Here is an 18422-nt window from a genome sequence, read left to right as displayed (position 1 = left end):
AGCAACCTGGGAGCTCTCTGAACCCCATACTTTTGGGATTTTTATACAGGCTTCATCATGGAGGCATGATGGATTGTTGACTCGATTTTAAGCCCCCCTCTCAACTCTGGAAAATAAGGAGTGGGGTAGAAAGGCATGGGTTGGTCTTTCTGGAGACCTGCCCCCATCCAGGAGTCCACCCAGAGTTACCTCATTAGAACAAAGGTATCCCTATCACTCAGCAAATTACAAGGGATTTAGGAGCTCTGTTTCAGGAACTGGGGTCAATGGCCAAATATCAGCAGGAAACACAGCAGAGACATATATATATATATATATATATATATATATATATATATATATTTCTTATTATTTCACAGGAACTTAAAGAAAAGTCACAGAGTGGAAAGAGCAAGCCACTACCAAACTTGGATTCTGATCACTGCTCCCCCCTTTAATCCATCACATTTGCTAAAGAACTTACTGTCTGTCTCTCTTGCATCCTTCAACCACACAATAGAGACTGAACCCTGAGGTCTCTTCTAGCTCTACAAATGTATAATCTTGTGACTCTGAATAAACCTTTCTAAAATCAAGATTACAACCTGGTGCAGAGATACCTTGAAAGCTCCGAGAACAAATGCCTTTTATGTGAATATATGGAAAGATAATACTATCAGTAGATTCCTACCAGGAAGCTCAGGTCCAAAATGCCATTTACTCCCCTAAAGCAGCTTTGAAACTAAACATTAAGTAAACTCAGGGGTGCCTGGCCGGCTCAGTCAATGGAGTGTGCAGTGCAACTCTTGGTCTCAGGGCTGTAAGTTCAATACCCACATTGGGTGTGGAGATTACTTAAAAATAAATTCTTAAAAAAAAAAAAAGCTAAAGGGGCGCCTGGGTGGCTCAGTGGGTTAAGCCTCTGCCTTTCGCTCAGGTCATGGTCCCAGGATCCTGGGATCGAGCCCCACGTCGGGCTCTCTGCTTGGCGGGGAGCCTGCTTCCTCCTCCTCTCTCTCTCTGCCTGCCTCTCTCCCTACTTGTGATCTCTATCTGTCAAATAAATAAGATCTTAAAAAAAAAAAAAAAGCTAAGTAAACAGAACTAGTGCAAATAAAAGATCTAATTGTACGGTCAAAAGTGTAACATTCATAATAATGTAGTCAAATAAAATCATCATATACTGCAAAATGTAGAAGGGAAACAAAGTGAGACATTACACAGGAACACAAGTGCTTTACTTAGTCTTCCCAACAAGAACAAAGAGCTATAAAAGGATTAAAAAAAAAAGGGGGGAGAGAGAGAGAGAAGCAAAAGAAAAAAGGAACTAATATTTACAGAATTTCTATTAAGTGCAAAGCAGTTAGAAATCTTACATTCATTACTTTAATTCTCATAATGATACTAAGAGCTAGATATTATGATTTCTCATTCCTTGGGTAAAGAAACTGAGTCCTTGAGAATTAAATAGCTTGTCCAAAGTCACACATAAAGTAGACAAGTCGGGAATCAGACCCAAGTTTGTTCTTTCAACTGTAATCACCTGCTGTAAGACATTTTTCATTTAACGGACCTCTGAATTAGTAAGTCTATCATCAGAATTTCTCTCAGTGAAACCTTCCTAATGTTTCCCATATGCATTATCCTTTACCAAATATGTTTTCTTCAGTCATCATTCTTCTGAACCAGGAGGCCTGAATGGAATTCTGCCTGATGGGTTTGTGATGAGTTTCTGTAGCTCAGCACACAGAATCCCCCAGTACTCATTGGCCTTCATGAAATCGGATCTAAGAGTTACATCACTATTTCAAGATTCTCCTCCAAATCCTATCTAAATTTAGCCCAAGCTTTAATGATCCTCTCCACATTTGCTATTTGGCAGTATAGACTCTGAGTGATATCAGATCCACACCTCGAACATGCAGGGTCTTGCACTGTCTTTATTCTGACCTCTAAGTCATAATGTTGCCATGAAGATTTCCTACAGATTTCCTGCAGAAGTCCCAAAAACTTGCTACCACAACCCAGTACAGCTACTTCTCTATACGCTTCACCAACCTAGAACCACAGTCCCTAACGACACCGTTATTACAGACTGCATTTGTTGAAACCGTAAAAATGTCACTTACTGATTTGGTTAGATGGGAGACCGGAGGTAATGTCGACAAAGGGGCTTCTGTAGCTTCGGGTGTGGTAAAAGGCGGTGCGTTTGGTTGTGAAATTACAGGACCGGGAATCTTCACCCAGTAGATTTTATACTTCTCAACAACTGTGACTCTGAAATGCAGTACAAATGAGATCAAACAGAACCCTGATTGTGGCCCATCATAATCAAATTGAAAAAAAAATAGGGGGAAAAAAAGGAATAAAGTAGGGACACCCAACTTAATACTACCTAATAGTACTACTACTTTTGTGCGAAACTCTATAACTCTTCCACCTCATCACTAAGTGAACTTTTACTGCCCTTGTTCTCTTGCTTGCTCTCAAGCTTTCTTTTCTTCTCTTTTCCTCTCTTCCTTGTCTGTTCTTTGGGCATACTCACAGCAGTCCTGAATGCAGATCTAAGAACTAAACCGCACAGATTTCTACTCCCTGACATATAAAGAACATACTACTATAACTACCGCTTTCAGAGTGCCCTATTCAAATTACTCCACAGAGCAGGTGTAGCAGGGAGCTACAGGGAGAATGCTACGTAAGTGACCATCAGCTCTTACTGGCATCACAGTCCCTTTCCACATTCCACACAATAGACAGGGGCAAAGCTGCGTTACTGTGTGCTGGGACCTATATACCAAGTAGAACAAAAAACAGAGACATGCCCGGAGAGTAATTCTCCTTAAAATATATCTCTACAAACCATAAGTGACTCTTAACCTCACAAAACAGACTGGGGGTTGCTGGGGGAGGGGGGAGGGAGAGGGGGGTGGGGTTATGGACATTGGGGAGGGTACATGCTATCGTGAGTGCTGTGAAGTGTGTAAACCTGGCGATTCACAGACCTGCACCCCTGGGGATAAAAACACATTATATGTTTATAAAAAAATAAAAATAAATTTAAAAATTTTAAATATATATATGTCTCTAATACCACCAAGGAATCATTACACTGCTTTATGACATTCCACTTACCCTTGCAGAAAGAAGGGGGAAGGACTTCTAATTCTACTGAATTTCATTATTCTGAGGGCATGCACCATCTTACTTTTCTGACAATCTAATCTGCAAGTTGTAACACTACAAAAAAGTCACCCAAACTTCAGGATTTTTTTTTATATTCTCACATTAAGACAAGAGCAAATCAAAAAAATGTAATAGCACCATACGTAGACTCAAGTAGTAATTGATGACTCTTAGTGTGAAGGCATTGCAATACTTCACTCATTAAGTCTATTAAGTCTATTAAGTGTCTATTAGGTGCCAGGTCCTGTGATAGGTGGAAAAAAAAAACAAGCAAGAAAGTAAAAGACTACTTGTCTCGTTAAGGTGGTGTCATTACTACAGCAAACCTCTCCTGTACAGATAAATGTCCAAAAGGTATCAAAAATGATACAGACTGTTACTGTTTCAATTTTACTAGCTGCAGATTTGTAAGCCCTCCTACTCACAGAAACTTTACGTGATTCGGAGCATTGCTTGGAGCATTCCAGTAGACTTTAATTTTTGTTTTCTTGGATGAACTTGTGTGACTCACAGCATATCCCTGAAGTAAAATAGAAAAGAACGACCATTCAGTCACTCGATATTTGAGCACGGCTGGAACTACTATCATTTTGCGAAGTAGTCTACCACTATGTGATGCTGACACCCTGGTAAAGACAGTTTCATTCAGAAGAGGGACTCAGGAACTGAACAAATACACGTCGGCTCTGTGAATAAATCAGAGTCAATGGACATTTAAGAACTGCAGAGGGTTAAGAACACTGCGTATACTAATGCTATATAGAGCCTGCTCCTTATTTCATTTATACTATAAATTTATATTCCTTCCATTAATTGATACAAAGAGAAGGCAGAAAAGTCATCAAAAGAAAAAATTCTTGCCTCCACATACATATATTATATTTTAGGGATACCTTTCCCTTGAACAATCTCATTTCCTACTTTCATTCACCTGGAAAATTCCTACTCATTCTTTGAGGCCAGATGTGGAGACTACCTCCTCCCAAGGAGCTCTCTCTCAATTTCCTGCAGCCTGCGTGTGACTTTCCCTGCCTCGCTTCCTACCCATCCTATGTATTTCTAATCTAAGTCTACTTATGTGTTCTCCTTGTGTATCTGTCCTATACTCTTACGTTCTACTTTTGTATCATACATCCTATGTTCGTATGTTCTCCCTATGTGTAATGCTCTGAGCTCTTCAAAGGACAAGAATAAGTCTTGCTCATCACCATATCCCTTTGCACCAGAACAGTTCCTGGCATAATAAATGCTTATTAAATGAAGGAACGAATGACAAAAATTAGACCTCTGTTCCAATCTAGAATCCTATCTTCAATACTAACACCCTTTATAACCAATATAGTAAGAGTCAATACTACATAAAATATCAAAACTCTTCAAGCTAAAGCCTTTTCTAGGATGCTGATGTGTAAAAATATATTGCAGATAGGAAAAGGAGAAAGAAACCTTGATCAGTGTGAATCTGTTTGGATGTCTACGACACATGGGTAATGTCATTGTGTGTCTTACAACCACCACCCTGTAGTGAAAAGAACCTCAGGAAACCGATAGATTTCAAACATAACACAAACCTGTACATCTTCACAGGTCAGAAGCTGTGACACTTGACTGTCAATCAATGTGAAGGAGCCAATAGGAGGGCCACTCAAATCCTCAGCAGCCCGTGCTTCCAAGAGAAAGCCTCTAAATGGTTGTCCTGACAAAGTAACTGAGAAACAAATGAAAAGATAGTTCAAGAGTCTTAGCAACATCCGCACAAGGAAACTGTTCAGAGGAGGCACTCACAGTTTGAATCTGGCGTACATATACAAAACTGCACCAGGTGAGAAAGTGGTAGAAACTATCCTACAGACAAAGAATTTCTAAACTGTGTTCCACTGGACATTCACTCCATGAGATGTCAATAGCCATTCCAAAGGCGGGAGGTGGGGGGGGGGGGGTAGGTGACGGTCAGGGAGTGGTCCATGGGGCCAAACTGGTTTGAAAAATGCTGACTGAAAGTACTTGTCTCTTTACTGAAAACTTGTAAAGCCTTTCACATCCTATGTGTAAGACAAAACTCTCCAAAGTACATGATATATAACTCATAGAGGGTTCCAAACTTATTTTTCCATACACTCTTTTTGTCAGAGTTTGTTAATATTTTGCATTTCTTGAATTGCAGAAAATAGTTTGTAAAACACTGTTATAGACACACCTTTAACAGTTAGCCTACATTTCACCAGAATAATTAGAAAAACACAAGGGTTTACACTGTACCAAGAAGAATAAGGGTTTATTACACCTTAAACCAGCAAAAGAAAATTTATTTTCCTCTTCTTTTGAGTTAATAGCACTGTTAAAAACGATCTATTAACTAATGATAAAAACGTACTTAAAACCTTCTCTGACTGGGGAGGAGATATACCACTTAAGTAATGTAGTCATTGGTAGTAGTTAAATGCAAAATGAGAAGTATGATACAGTGGTATCTTATAGAAAACAGGTGAACGGATTTAAATGAAACTGTATAAATCCCTCAGTAATCCAGATTTAATGTACAGGAAAAGAGTGAAACTCAAAACGCAAATAGTTCATCCCAGCACAGTACCTTCAATCTGATCTCCTGGTCTGAATGTCACTTGACTCACTGAAATGTTGTGAACAGGATCAGGGCGTGCCATGTGGCCATGTTCAGGAACCATTCCATGGCATGACCTTCCTACTTTTCCACTGGGATAATTAGCCACAGAACTAATGAGCAGCACAAGTATGAAGGTACCAAGGATAAATCCAAGAACTGCCATCTCAAAAAGAAGATTAAAAGCACATTATTTTCATACATAATTAAAATATAAACCTTTCATACCACAGAATAGTAATTCTAGATGGCTGTTTGCTTTCAACAGACAGCTAAACATATTTTCAGAAGTATGTAATAAAAAGAATGATATGTGAAGTTTGACCTGGATTTGCATCTCAGCTCTATCAATGACCAGTTATGAGACCTTAACCAAATCACTTTTAGGCCTCCACTCGCTTACCTGAAAAATTAGGAAACTAATACCCTCCTCTCAAGTTGATTTAATAAAATGAAGATACAAAGAAATAAAGATACAACCCAAAGTCTGACAAAGATAATTAATGTTAGCTTTGGTTAGCATGATTTGTAATAATAAACCAGTCTACTAAAAGCAAAAGGTTCTATCCTACTTTATCCTAGGAAGCTTGAAGAATAAGTATGAAATGTTTCTTCAGATTTAAATACCGTCACCTAAATAGGTCTCTGATATGACTTCTCCCAATTTCCCATTAAATTAATCATGACAGGGTGGATGATTTAATTTGCAATACTGAAAACTGAGGATAACAGAGAACCAATTGCAAGAAACAATATTTCAATTACCCACAGCCCAGGTACTTCTGAATTAAGAAACACAATGGTCAGGGGCGCCTGGGTGGCTCAGTGGATTAAGCCGCTGCCTTCGGCTCAGGTCATGATCTCAGGGTCCTGGGATCGAGCCCCACATCGGGCTCTCTGCTCCGTGGGGAGCCGGCTTCCTCCTCTCTCTCTGCCTGCCTCTCTGCCTACTTGTGATCTCTCTCTGTCAAATAAATAAATAAAATCTTTAAAAAAAAAAAAAAAGAAACACAATGGTCAGTCCAAGCAATATTCTTCTCCACCTCTTACCATCTACCTAAACAGAAAACCAGCTACTTTATGTCAGTTCCACCCTCTTGTGGCCTACAGCAATCACTTCACTTGGTTCATATATTCAGAACCTGCAAATCACTGCATATAACAAGGCTAGAGAAAGATGGCAGGGACATGTTACATAGCAGTAAAGAAAAGTCAACTGTGGAGAGGCTACAAATGGGCAGAATCCAAGAAGCAGCTCATTCTCCTCCACAGAGATGGAAAGGGACAAAATAAAAGCACCCTTATAATCACTAGAGTAAATTACTCCTTCCTCATCACGTAAATTATAAACTCCATACTGAACCAGCACTAAACTACAGGAATTCCTGCTAGACACCAGAAATTATGGTGGGGCCTACACATTTCAACCAGCCCTGCACCTTCCACCAGTTGCTATCAAGTGGATAGCATAGGGTCCAATGGTACCAAATACTCCTATCTTTTCTCAAACATCAAATCTAGGTAGAGTTTTTCCCATTTAAGGATGAGCAAAAAGAACAAATAAACAAATCAAGAGCATCTGAAAAAAAAATGTATAACATAAGAGAAGCACAAAATTTCTCTAGAGTCATAAGAAAAAGGTAAATTTGGAAATGTTAATTACTATAGGAAACAATATTTCGGAATTAACTGTCTTAAACATATACAGTAATCTATACCGTTTCTCAATGAAACTGGGAGAAAAAAGAAAAAGAGTACTAAAGAGTGGAGCAGTACGAGAATTTTTCTAATCAAAGATGGCTTTCGTGTGCTTTTTGTCAGGGGCAGACCTGCTTGGAGGACCAGGCAAGATCTGCTGGAGAGAATCAAGGTCACAGTTTTAACCAAGTGAACTTAGCCAAATTATCATGAAGATTAAATGCAGTAATGCGCCACTCGACTAAAGGATGGTATAGGGGAAGAGTCAGCCCAGTTTAGCAAATATTTACTTGGCACTGACTTCCTGTCTGGTGAAAGTAGAAACAAGACATGATTTCTAGTCTCTGCTATGCACTGTGTAGCTGAATGACGTTAATCCAGTTACTTAATCTCTGTCTCAGTGTCTTCATTTGTGAAATATAATAGATGAACCAGAATAAATTCAGGATCATCTTCATGTCTAACATTATGATTTTAAGAAAGTCAAGGGGGTGGGGTGCCTGGATGGCTCAGTCGGTTAAGGGTCTGCTTTTGGCTCAGGTCATGACCTCAGGGTCCTGGGATGGAGCCCTGCCTCTCTGCTCTGTGGGGAGTCACTTTTCCCTCTCCCTCTCTCTCTGTGATCTCTCTCACTCTCACTTTATCTCTCAAATAAATAACACATTTTAAAAAATAAATAATAAAAATTTAAAAATTTTTAAAAAAATTTAAAAAGAAAGAGAGCCAAGTAGGAAAGGATATCGGGAATGATCAAAGCAAGAAGTGTAAACCGGGAAAGGGAAGTGACCAAAGCCCACCACCTGTCAGTCATTAGGAAAATGTAACAAACAAGGTGAGGGAGGGAAGTAAACCAGCAATTTCTCTGTCCTCGGTCAGATGCTGACCCTTTAGGGCCAAGCTCTATTTGCATTACAATGGTTACTGATGATTTTCCAGTTAATGATTTAAGAAATAGCCTTTTTTCAAATACTTTCATTAGCCAACCTATGCCAACTGACTGCACACTTATGAAAGAGAATAAGGAGTTATTCATAAGACATTTAAGTTAAAATTATGTAATGTGGATAATGAACTGTATTATATTCACTTATGAGGACTTCAAGCACTGAAAAACTCGCACCAATTTTGTATGATTCTTTAAAGTTTTTATATTCACATTCGACCGTGGATTCTATGGTGGGTACAATATAGAAAATAAAAGTATCATAATTTGCATTTTGTCATCCCAGGACAAAGACAGACTGATTAGTTGAAAAAATTAAAAGAGAATCTATTCTGATTCTCTGAGATATTCCCAAACCTGGTATTTACATAGTTTTCCTTCCTGCCAGAAAAACAGGCATTTAGTAATAAAGGATGGTAACTGCTTATACCACGTTCTGCGCACATCCCACACAAAGATAAAACTTCAAAACAAATGTACTCTTTTTTATTTAAATACCAAATTCTTGCACTTGCATGAATATTTAATTAGTATTGTGATTGTGGACCACAAAGGCAAGTGGTATGAATCAAGACAGTATATTTAATTAAAGCAAAGATAAAATACGAAGAATCCATTTGGAAAACATTTAGGTTAAGAAATTCATTAGAATAAGGAGTCTGTTAAGAATTTTTTTAAAAAATTAGTAATTTAATGTCTTTTTATTGTGTCAATCCGAGAACATTTGAGGAAAAGAAGAAATGGAGGAAAGCACATCTTTTAAAAACATGTCAGATGATGAAGCTAGCAAATAACTAATCAAGTCTTGTTATACTGCAATCAAGCTCTAGCTCTCATTGTTACTCATTCATTTTAAATTAAGGCATCAAAAAGTTCAAAAGTTAACATGCACACAAAAATTGCAGGAACTCAGCCCAGTAACACCCAATCTACATTACCAAGATATGAGTAGAAGCACACAGTGAGAGTCTTTTTTTTTTTTAAGACTTCATTTATTTATTTGACAGACAGAGATCACAAGTAGGCAGAGGCAGGCAGAGAGAGAGACAGAGAAGCAGGCTCCCTGCTGAGCAGAGAGCTGACTGGAGACTTGATCCCAAGACCCTGGGATAACGACCTGAGCTGAAGGCAGAGGCATTAACCCACGGAGCCACCCAGGCTGTCCCTACACAGTGAGAGTCTTAATCAAAGCACAGCTATGAGGTAACAAAGTTTTTTTAATTTTGGGGAATGAGTTGTTTAAAAACAAAAAAACAAAAACTTAACCAGAAGAGTTCACTATAAAATATTTAAATAATTTAGAAAAGGTTGGTTTGAGGTTTATTTGTTTTTTGGGCTTTTGTTTTTGTTTTTGCCATATGCAGTGAATTTATGTAATTTTTTACCATACTCAGGTAAGAAAAATAAGAAATATTTTTACAGTATGACCCAACAAACATTTCAAGAGACATTATTTACCTTTACCACTTGGGATAAATTCCTACATTTTCTATTCCTTACTTTTTTTTTACCGTTGATTTTATCTATCCTACTGAATCATTATTGTACAACCTATCAATGGGTCTTAACCTGCAGTTTGAAAAATACTACTTTAGAGCATATACAGACCATTAAGTTTCAGCCTTGAATCAAGCTCTAAATAAGGAGTATTGAGAATTTCAGTAGGAGAGTTCTCAGAACCGAAGAAAAATAAGCCAAGCAAAAGGGAGGATTTTGGAGATGGGAGATGTATTTATTCGATAAAAATGTCTTATTCTCTCTTATTCCATTTGTGAACCTAAACAGAAACTATATATATATATATATATATATATATATATATATATATATGGCTAATAAATAAGCATTTTCACAGTGACCTTCTGCATGAGGAAAAAAATTTTTTTAATTAATCACAACAAAAACATGGCAATCCCTGAAACATCTAAACATTCCTTTCAGAATTTCCATCAACTGCATTCCACAGTGTTCAAAGAAAATAACTTCTTACTCAATATAGTTTTCATTTTATTTTATTACTAGAATTACAATGGCATTATTTTTTTTCCTTTGTTGTAAGTAAGTAAAAAAAAGATTTTTTTTAAATTAACAATTGGAGTTACGACATTTTCAGAAATGGTCCTAAAAAACAAAGAGGCACCAAAATTGGCACACTGAATACCAATTTGAGATCTGTCAGGTCTCACAATTTAACATGGTTGAAATATCTCAATTAATTTCTAAGTTAAACATGCTTTTGCTTTTAGGCTCTGGGCCTAGAAACAGAACCACCATTTATATAATATTGCTTCTCTTGGAAAATGGAATTGAAATTCCAAGCTGAATTGGAAATTAATTTGGGACTCAGCACACTTGTAACATCAGCATTTCGTGTGGGATCTAGAGTAAACCAGATAGCCCTGTGACCAAAAACCTAGAGGGACTAGGGCTAGAGGTGGAAAGAGGTAGAAAGAGTGGCAGGGGTCCTGGGATGGAGCCCGCGATGGAGCCCTGCATGGGGCTCTCTGCTCAGCGGGGAGCCTGCTTCCCCCTCTCTCTCTGCCTGCCTCTCTGCCTACTCATGTGATCTCTGTCTGTCAAATAAATAAATAAAATCTTCAAAAAAAAAGAGAAAAGAAAGAAAGAAAAAAAAGAAAAATAGGTCAAACCAGAAGAAGGATAAAGAGACTGATTAAGTCAAAAAGTTAAAACCAGGCACAAGAGATACACAGAAAGTAATGAAATTTCTAAGACATAAAGAAAAGGAGGGGAAAAAGAAGATATAGCATGAAGAAAAAAAAGAAAAAGAAACATTAATGAGAACCTGGAAGATACTACAACTAATATAACCCTTACAATATGCAGATAGTATCTTCATTTTCGAGATGAAAAAAAGGAGGCCAAAGAATGTACCCTAAATCATATATACTTTTAGGATTAGAATCTCAATCTAAGAGCAATGTCCATGATCTCTCTTCACTTTGCACCAATGCTCCCTCCTTGCAGAGAGAAGGATGTAGAAAGTAAACAAATCCAGCAAGGATCCAAATTTCACAATAAACATTGTGAGTGGGAGCACACTGTGACAAAGCTGAAATCTAAGCCTAATTTAGAATGTTGAGGGACACCTGGCTGACTCAGTCAGTACAGCATAGGATTCTTGACTTCAGGGTCATGAGTTTGAGCCCCATGTTGGGCACAGAAATTACTTTAGAAAAAACTACCAAGTGTTTTGAGGCACCTGGCTAGCTCAGTCAACAGAGCCAACTCTTGATCTCGGGGTCCTGAGTTCAAGCCCCACATTAGACGTAGAGCTTACCTTAAAAAACAAATACAAGGGGTGCCTGAGTGGCTCAGTGGGTTAAAGCCTCTGCCTTCAGCTCAGGTCATGATCTCAGGGTCCTGGGATCGAGCCCTGCATCGGACTGTCTGCTTAGCAGGGAGCCTGCTTCCCCCTCTCTCTCTGCCTGCCTCTCTGCCTGCTTGTGATCTCTGTCAAATAAATAAAATATTTTTAAAAAATAAAAAACAAACACAAAAACAAGGAACAAAACATTGAGTCCACTCTAGGAATCTAAGAAGCAAGGTAGAGATCTGTCATAGAACTAAAGCTCCTGAGAGAATGGACATTAAAACAACTAGCTTGATGCCTAAAAACATCAAGTTGTCAATAAATGGTAACTGTCATTATTTATTATCACTATTAAAGTTCCTTACCACCAGTATGTGCTAATTTCCTCCAAACACTGTTATGGTTAGACAAGTGAGATTTTCATATATTTCTTTCATCTGAATTTAATTTGTTCAAGCCTTCTGAAATATTTCAGAAAATGTGCTCCCCTTCCTTCCAGCAATTTACCTTTATCTTCATAGAAAGTTCCACATCAAAAATTGACTTTGAAAGTGGAATCTCAAATTATAGAGAATATGAAAAATAGGTCAAGTATATCCACTTCCTCAGATAAAAATGTTTCAGACTCCACTTGCACAGCAGGAGCAAAGAGAAAAAAAGATTTTTTTTTAATTAACAATTGGAGTTATGACATTTTCAGAAATGGTCCTAAAAAACAAAGAGGCACCAAAATTGGCACATTGAATACCAATTTGAGATCTGTCAGGTCTCACAATTTAACATGGTTGAAAAGAATTCTGAAAAAGAATTTCGAGTTTTACTAAGTAAAAGCAAGAAAAAGTAAAGGAAAGGTAGAGGAAAACCACTAAAGAAAAAGTAGTGGGGAACTCTACAATCTAATCCTGATTCCCCTAATCACAGCATCCTCAGCAAGCAATATTTCCATCTTCTTTATTCATCTCTGAAAAAAAGACTGGAAGCAAATACCTTATTACATGATAGAGAGCTTACATCTGGATCATTCCACGTGGACTTCTCAATAACCCTCAAAACAAAATTAGGTACAAAGTGGAATGGCACCTTCTCTAAAGATGCAAAACTAATAGATGAAACAAAAGCAAATGCCAGGGCACCTGGGTGGCTCAGTGGGTTAAGCCGCTGCCTTGGGCTCAGGTCATGATCTCAGGGTCCTAGGATGGAGTCCCGCATCCGGCTCTCTACTCAGCAGGGAGCCTGCTTCCCTCTCTCTCTCTCTGCCTGCCTCTCTGTCTACTTGTGATCTCTCTCTGTCAAATAAATAAATAAAATCTTTAAAAAAATAATAATAATAAATAAATAAATGATATTATTTATTGAATTCATTCTACTCATCACAGTAGGTGCTTCACAGAAATGAACTCTAATCCTTGGAAAAAACAAAGAAAGGTTTTTTGGGGGTTTTGAGGGAAGGGGTTGGTTGGTTTGTTTGCTTTTTTGTTATGTGGACACTGAAGCTCATGTAGTTTATAAAAACTATGGTCTAGGGCGCCTGGGTGGCTCAGTGAGTTAAAGCCTCTGCCTTTCGCTCAGGTCATGATCCCAGGGTCCTGGGATCAAGCCCCACATCGGGCTCTCTGCTTGGTGGGGAGCCTGCTTCCTCCTCTCTCTCTCTCTCTGCCTGCCTCTCTCCCTACTTGTGATCTCTATCTGTCAAATAAATAAATAAAATCTTAACAAAAAAAAAAAACTATGGTCTAAGATGACACAGGAGCAGAATAGGAAAAAACTGTATTTCATTGTAGATATCCAGAGGTACAAGGAGAAAATAAGAAGAGCTAACAATTACCAAGGGCTTACAACATGTCAGACATCATGTCAAGGATTTGGCATGCACTCCTCAAAACAACCCAGGAAAGTATGAGGGGTATAACTGTCACCACTGTAAACTAGGGCACTGATTGAGACATTTATCAGATGCAAAGCAAATGAAAGGTGAAAAGTATGGTCTCTGATCTGACTTCAGAGGTTTTAACCAATAAGCCATCCATAACTTCAGATCAGATCAACGTTATATTCAGATAACATTGACATAGTAAGTAAACAAGGCATTATGGAGGAAAAGGGGCTCAGAGGGTACACAATTTGAACAGGAGCAATAAAAGAATCAAAGGTGGAAAGAAAAAAGTGAGCATGGACTTTTGGGGGCTGTTAAAGGATAGTCTACCTAGATTCAAGGTCAAATGTTAGAAATAGTTATTGTAAAAATATTGTAATTAAGTCTGATTCCTCTTTATGCCTCATACATGAACATATCCATTCCCAAGACTTTTTACCTTTCCCCTATCTTTCTCTGCCAGCTCATCATCACTTCCCTAGCCTCATTTTTCATCCCTAGGATATCTCCCAATCTTCCAACTACCCCACCCCACATCTCCATAATGCTTTCATTCAAATTTCCAGTTCGATATAGATTTATGTTTGGATGACATTAAGCTTCATTTGTCTGCAATGATATGCATCATCTTTTCCTCCAAACTAGCTCTTACAACTGACTTCCCTATTCTAATGGTGGCCTGTCAACACATTACTTGTCAGCAATACTCGAAACCCTATATTCTCAAGACTCGAGCCCAAACACTCTTTCAGACCCCAATTTCCAAACCAGTTCTGCAGATTCTTCCACCACCCCTCTACCTATCTCTCTTCTACTTTCCAATCTATTACATCTGTCTGCTACTTTCCATTCCGCCACCACCTCCAAGCACAAAGCCTTCATCACCTGTCACCAAAATTAATGAAACACTCTCAACTGGCCTCTATTTCTTTATCTCCATTCTAATCTGTCCTACATACCACCACACGATCATTTTCCTAAAATATAATTCTCATCATATCACTCTTCTCCCCAGAAACCTTCATCTGTCCCCCAGAAATAATTAAATTCAGGACAAAAACTTTAGACATTTAATGTTTTGTACTATTCAGCCCAACCCCATTTTAAGGATTTTTTTTTCTCCCATGCTCTAGTGACAACGTACCATTTGTACTAACTCCCAGAATAAGCACCACTCCTTCTTTCTACCCATGTTCTGCCTTCTACCTGGGACCTCCATTATTTCATGCATCAAATTCCTATCCATGTAAAAACAGATTTATGGGAAATGGGAAAAAACAAGATACAAAAATCTCTGTACACTATGCTTTTTATGTAAAAAAAAAAAATTTATTCCCTGTCATTTCATGGAAAATGCAAAAGACTGCTAATATCCAGTATAAGCAAGAATGTAGAAAAATGAACACACTCATACACAGTGAAGAGTGTAAATTGGCACAGTATTTCTGGAAGAAATTTGACAGAATCCTACTAAACTTAAATATGTCTAACCTCTGACCTAGGAATTTCACTTCTAGGAATTTATCCTACAGAAAAATTTGCACAGTTACACAAAAATTATATTTGTAATAACAAAAATCTAAGACAATTTGGGTGGTTAAAAAATAAACTAGAATACTGTATACTCACTCACTTAGAAGAATGAAATAGAATAGTCAAGGACAGGGGCACCTAGGTAGCTCACTTGGTTAAGTGTGGGATCCAGCCCCACGTGGGGCTCCTTGCTCAGCAGGAAGCCTGCTTCTCCCTCTCCCTCTGCCTGCCACTCCCCCTATTTGTGCTCTCTCTTTCTCTGTCAAATAAATAAATAAAAATGAAAATAATAAAAGGAAAAACATTTAAAAAAAAAGAAGAAGAAGAATAGTCAATGATAACAGCTAATAATTACTGAATGCTTTACCGAAGCTAGGTATTCTTTTAGGTGCTCTGCAAGTATCGACTTGTTTCACAAAAACTCTAAAATGGGAGTCTACATCTACTTAAGTGGAAACGTGGCCATGCCACACTGAGGAATGAAAACAAGGGGATTACGAAATGATACCTAGTATACTGAAAGAAATATTACTTAAAAGCTAAAGGGAAAAGGAAAACAAACAAATAAACTTCTATTCCACACTTTTAACAGTTGTCAAGAGTGGTTACCCCCAGGAGAGTGTTTTCAATAGGGGAAGAGGAGTGGACTTCCTCTTTTTAATCCCCATTGTATTGTACCTGTTTTTGAAAAGTATGTACTGTTTATAATATAAAAATGATTTAAAATTTTAAAGCATGGAGTGCTGTATAAGATAAAAATTTATAACCACAAAATATGCATATATAAAGACTGTAAAGAAACACAATAAAACTGTAGCTTTTTTTCTTTTAACTACTTTCAAACACTCTATGTTACTTTCGCGGCTTTTGTTTGTTTTCGTTTTAGTAAGTAAAACCTCCTCCCCTCTTTCACAGTTTATTTCAAATGCCATCTACTACTGTATCCCATGAGACAGTGACCATTATGGACATCAAAATCACATAGTTCAAATCCAGCAGGATTGGAATCCAGCGGCACCACCTTAGTGACTGTGGGCAAATTATTTAAACTCACCAGGTCTTAGTTTTCTCATTTTGTTAGAGAAAAGACAACCAATACCACGGTGCTTTGTGAAGATTAAGGCAATACATATGAAACATCTAGCACAGTGCCCACCATAAACCAGGTTTTCCATTAAACTCTCCTTCTTCATAGGAAACAAACTGAGGGTTGCTGGAAGGGAGAGGGATGGGGGATGCGGTAACCGGGTGAGTGATATAATGAGCACTGGGGTATTACAGAAGACTGATGAATCACTGACCTCTATCTGAAACCAATAAAACATTGTATATTAAATGAATTTAAGTAAAAATAAATTAAAAGAAAAAATAAATAAGGTCTTTTTTCCATGGAGTCTTGCCTAATTCTGTCCACCTTCTGTAACTGCTCTCTTTGGAACCTCCCGAAGCTTTGGTTTTGCTAATAAAAAACATTATCACACTTGCCCCAGCTGATGACTTGTCTTATGGTGGGCTTGATGATCGCCTTTCACACTGATTAGCAGACAACCCTGAAAACATCTCTAGTACAGAGGGATTTCCGGAGAATCTGATATTACCCTAATGGAGAGCTGTGAAACAGAAGCTACATTTGGCTAAAAGAGTCAGCATGTTGGCTTACTAAAGAACTTACCAGAACTCATCCCCTTAAACAAAACTATGATCTAAAATGTCTAGCTCATTATTTTCAACAAAACAATAAACCAAAATTTAGCCTCCACGTCTATATAGCACTCAAATCTTTCCACTTTAATTCAGAAGAAAAAGAATATATCTGAACTTAAAAGTTTAGCTTTGTTAAGAAATATCCCTGATAACACATTTACAAACTGAAAAATCTCCTTTGCCCCTAGGTAAGTACTGACAAGATTAAAAAAAAAAAAAAAAAAAAAAAAGGAGGGGGCGGCAAAGGTCTTACCAGAGCCTTTCTGAAATTTCAAAGGCACACCAGGGGAAGGGGGTGAGGGGAGCTAAAACTTCTAGATTAAAACATACTTTAAAAACCAACAAGGCTCTAAGTAATCTGCACACAGTAATTATGCCATTAGGTTTAATTATAAAAGAGAGCTCCCACAGTTTCAAATTTTTCAAAAAGGAGAGACACACATGCATGAATAAAGTCCAGACTTTTCAGGATCCCAAGCGTGATTCTACTTATAATCACCCTGTTCTTGGGATTAAAGCTCGTTAGTCAAAGTCATGGGACATATTATTAACCTAACTCGTTTGAGAAAACTCATTAGCTCAATACAAGCTTCAGAACACACGTTGTTAAAGCATTCATTCTGCATCGCCAACCGCCCCCATCATCGCAGGAGCCTGCTCTCACTACTGCTGCCTTAGCTGGCTTCAATTTTTAAACGCTTTGCAAAAAGCTGACTTAAAGAGAACAGAAGGAGACGCTTACCTTGAGAGGCGAAGGCAGCCCAGCCAACTTCCGGTTTTGTTACAATTTGTATCTCCTTTCAGCAGCTGGGTGGAGCCAGTTTACCCAGTAACCAGAAGGCAACGTTTCCCAAGCTAAGCAGCAAAACTTGATTTGCAAGACCAGTACTAGTTTTTGGACTCCATTTCTGAGAATTAAATATTCTGTTTCATACATTAGAGCACTTTGCCAAGTAATTCTTTCATTGAGAAAACTATGTTTTTGCTTTTAACTACAAAACCACTCGGAAATAATATATCTGTTCTATATATTCTAAATAAAGACAAACAAAGGAACCTAGTTGTGCTTAAATAGGATAGGGTGGCCAAATTTAGCAAATTAAAATATTGGGCACCTACTTAAACTCAATTTCAAATAGACAACCAATATAAATATTGTTTTTGCAGTATTTGAAATGTAATTATACTAAAAAAAATAATTGATTGTTTTTTCTGGCAACTCTAAGGCAGAACGGTAATTAGCAAACTATTTCAATTAACTACAAAAGGTGCAAAAGAATCAGACTGCATAGAACGGAAACCTTGGGAAGTAAATGATACCATGCAAAAAAATTTACTCAGAAACTTAGGAATTCGGTTTTCACTTCTTTTTAAGCCTTTAATCTCTGTTTTGCACAAGATTTTTTTTGCAAAAGAAAATTTTTAGGGCGAGGAAAAGACAATGTATCTGAAAATATTAAACATTCCACTGCAGGCTATGATTCACACGTGCATGCTGGAAAATAAATGATGTCATATACATTCTGGCCTGTGATCCTTGGTTAGCAATCACCAC

The 18422-nt window shown here is 37.7% G+C and overlaps 1 protein-coding gene across 1 annotated transcript in view; it reads right to left on the bottom strand.

Moving 5' to 3' along the window:
- Window positions 1-17716, bottom strand: part of FRRS1 (ferric chelate reductase 1) — a 48043-nt gene extending 30327 nt beyond the window's left edge. Inside the window, exons 1-5 of the mRNA XM_045977945.1 lie at window positions 17610-17716; window positions 5756-5951; window positions 4737-4873; window positions 3591-3685; window positions 2109-2256 (exon numbers count right to left, since the gene is read on the bottom strand). Coding sequence (XP_045833901.1) covers window positions 2109-2256; window positions 3591-3685; window positions 4737-4873; window positions 5756-5951 — 576 coding nt within the window. The 5' untranslated portion in view covers window positions 17610-17716. The remainder of the gene's footprint in view (window positions 1-2108; window positions 2257-3590; window positions 3686-4736; window positions 4874-5755; window positions 5952-17609) is intronic.
- Window positions 17717-18422: the final 706 nt, after the last annotated feature.

Source organism: Meles meles, chromosome 1 (genome assembly GCF_922984935.1).
Source record: "Meles meles chromosome 1, mMelMel3.1 paternal haplotype, whole genome shotgun sequence".
Lineage (NCBI taxonomy): Eukaryota > Metazoa > Chordata > Mammalia > Carnivora > Mustelidae > Meles > Meles meles.
This window is presented reverse-complemented; position numbering and strand designations above follow the sequence as displayed.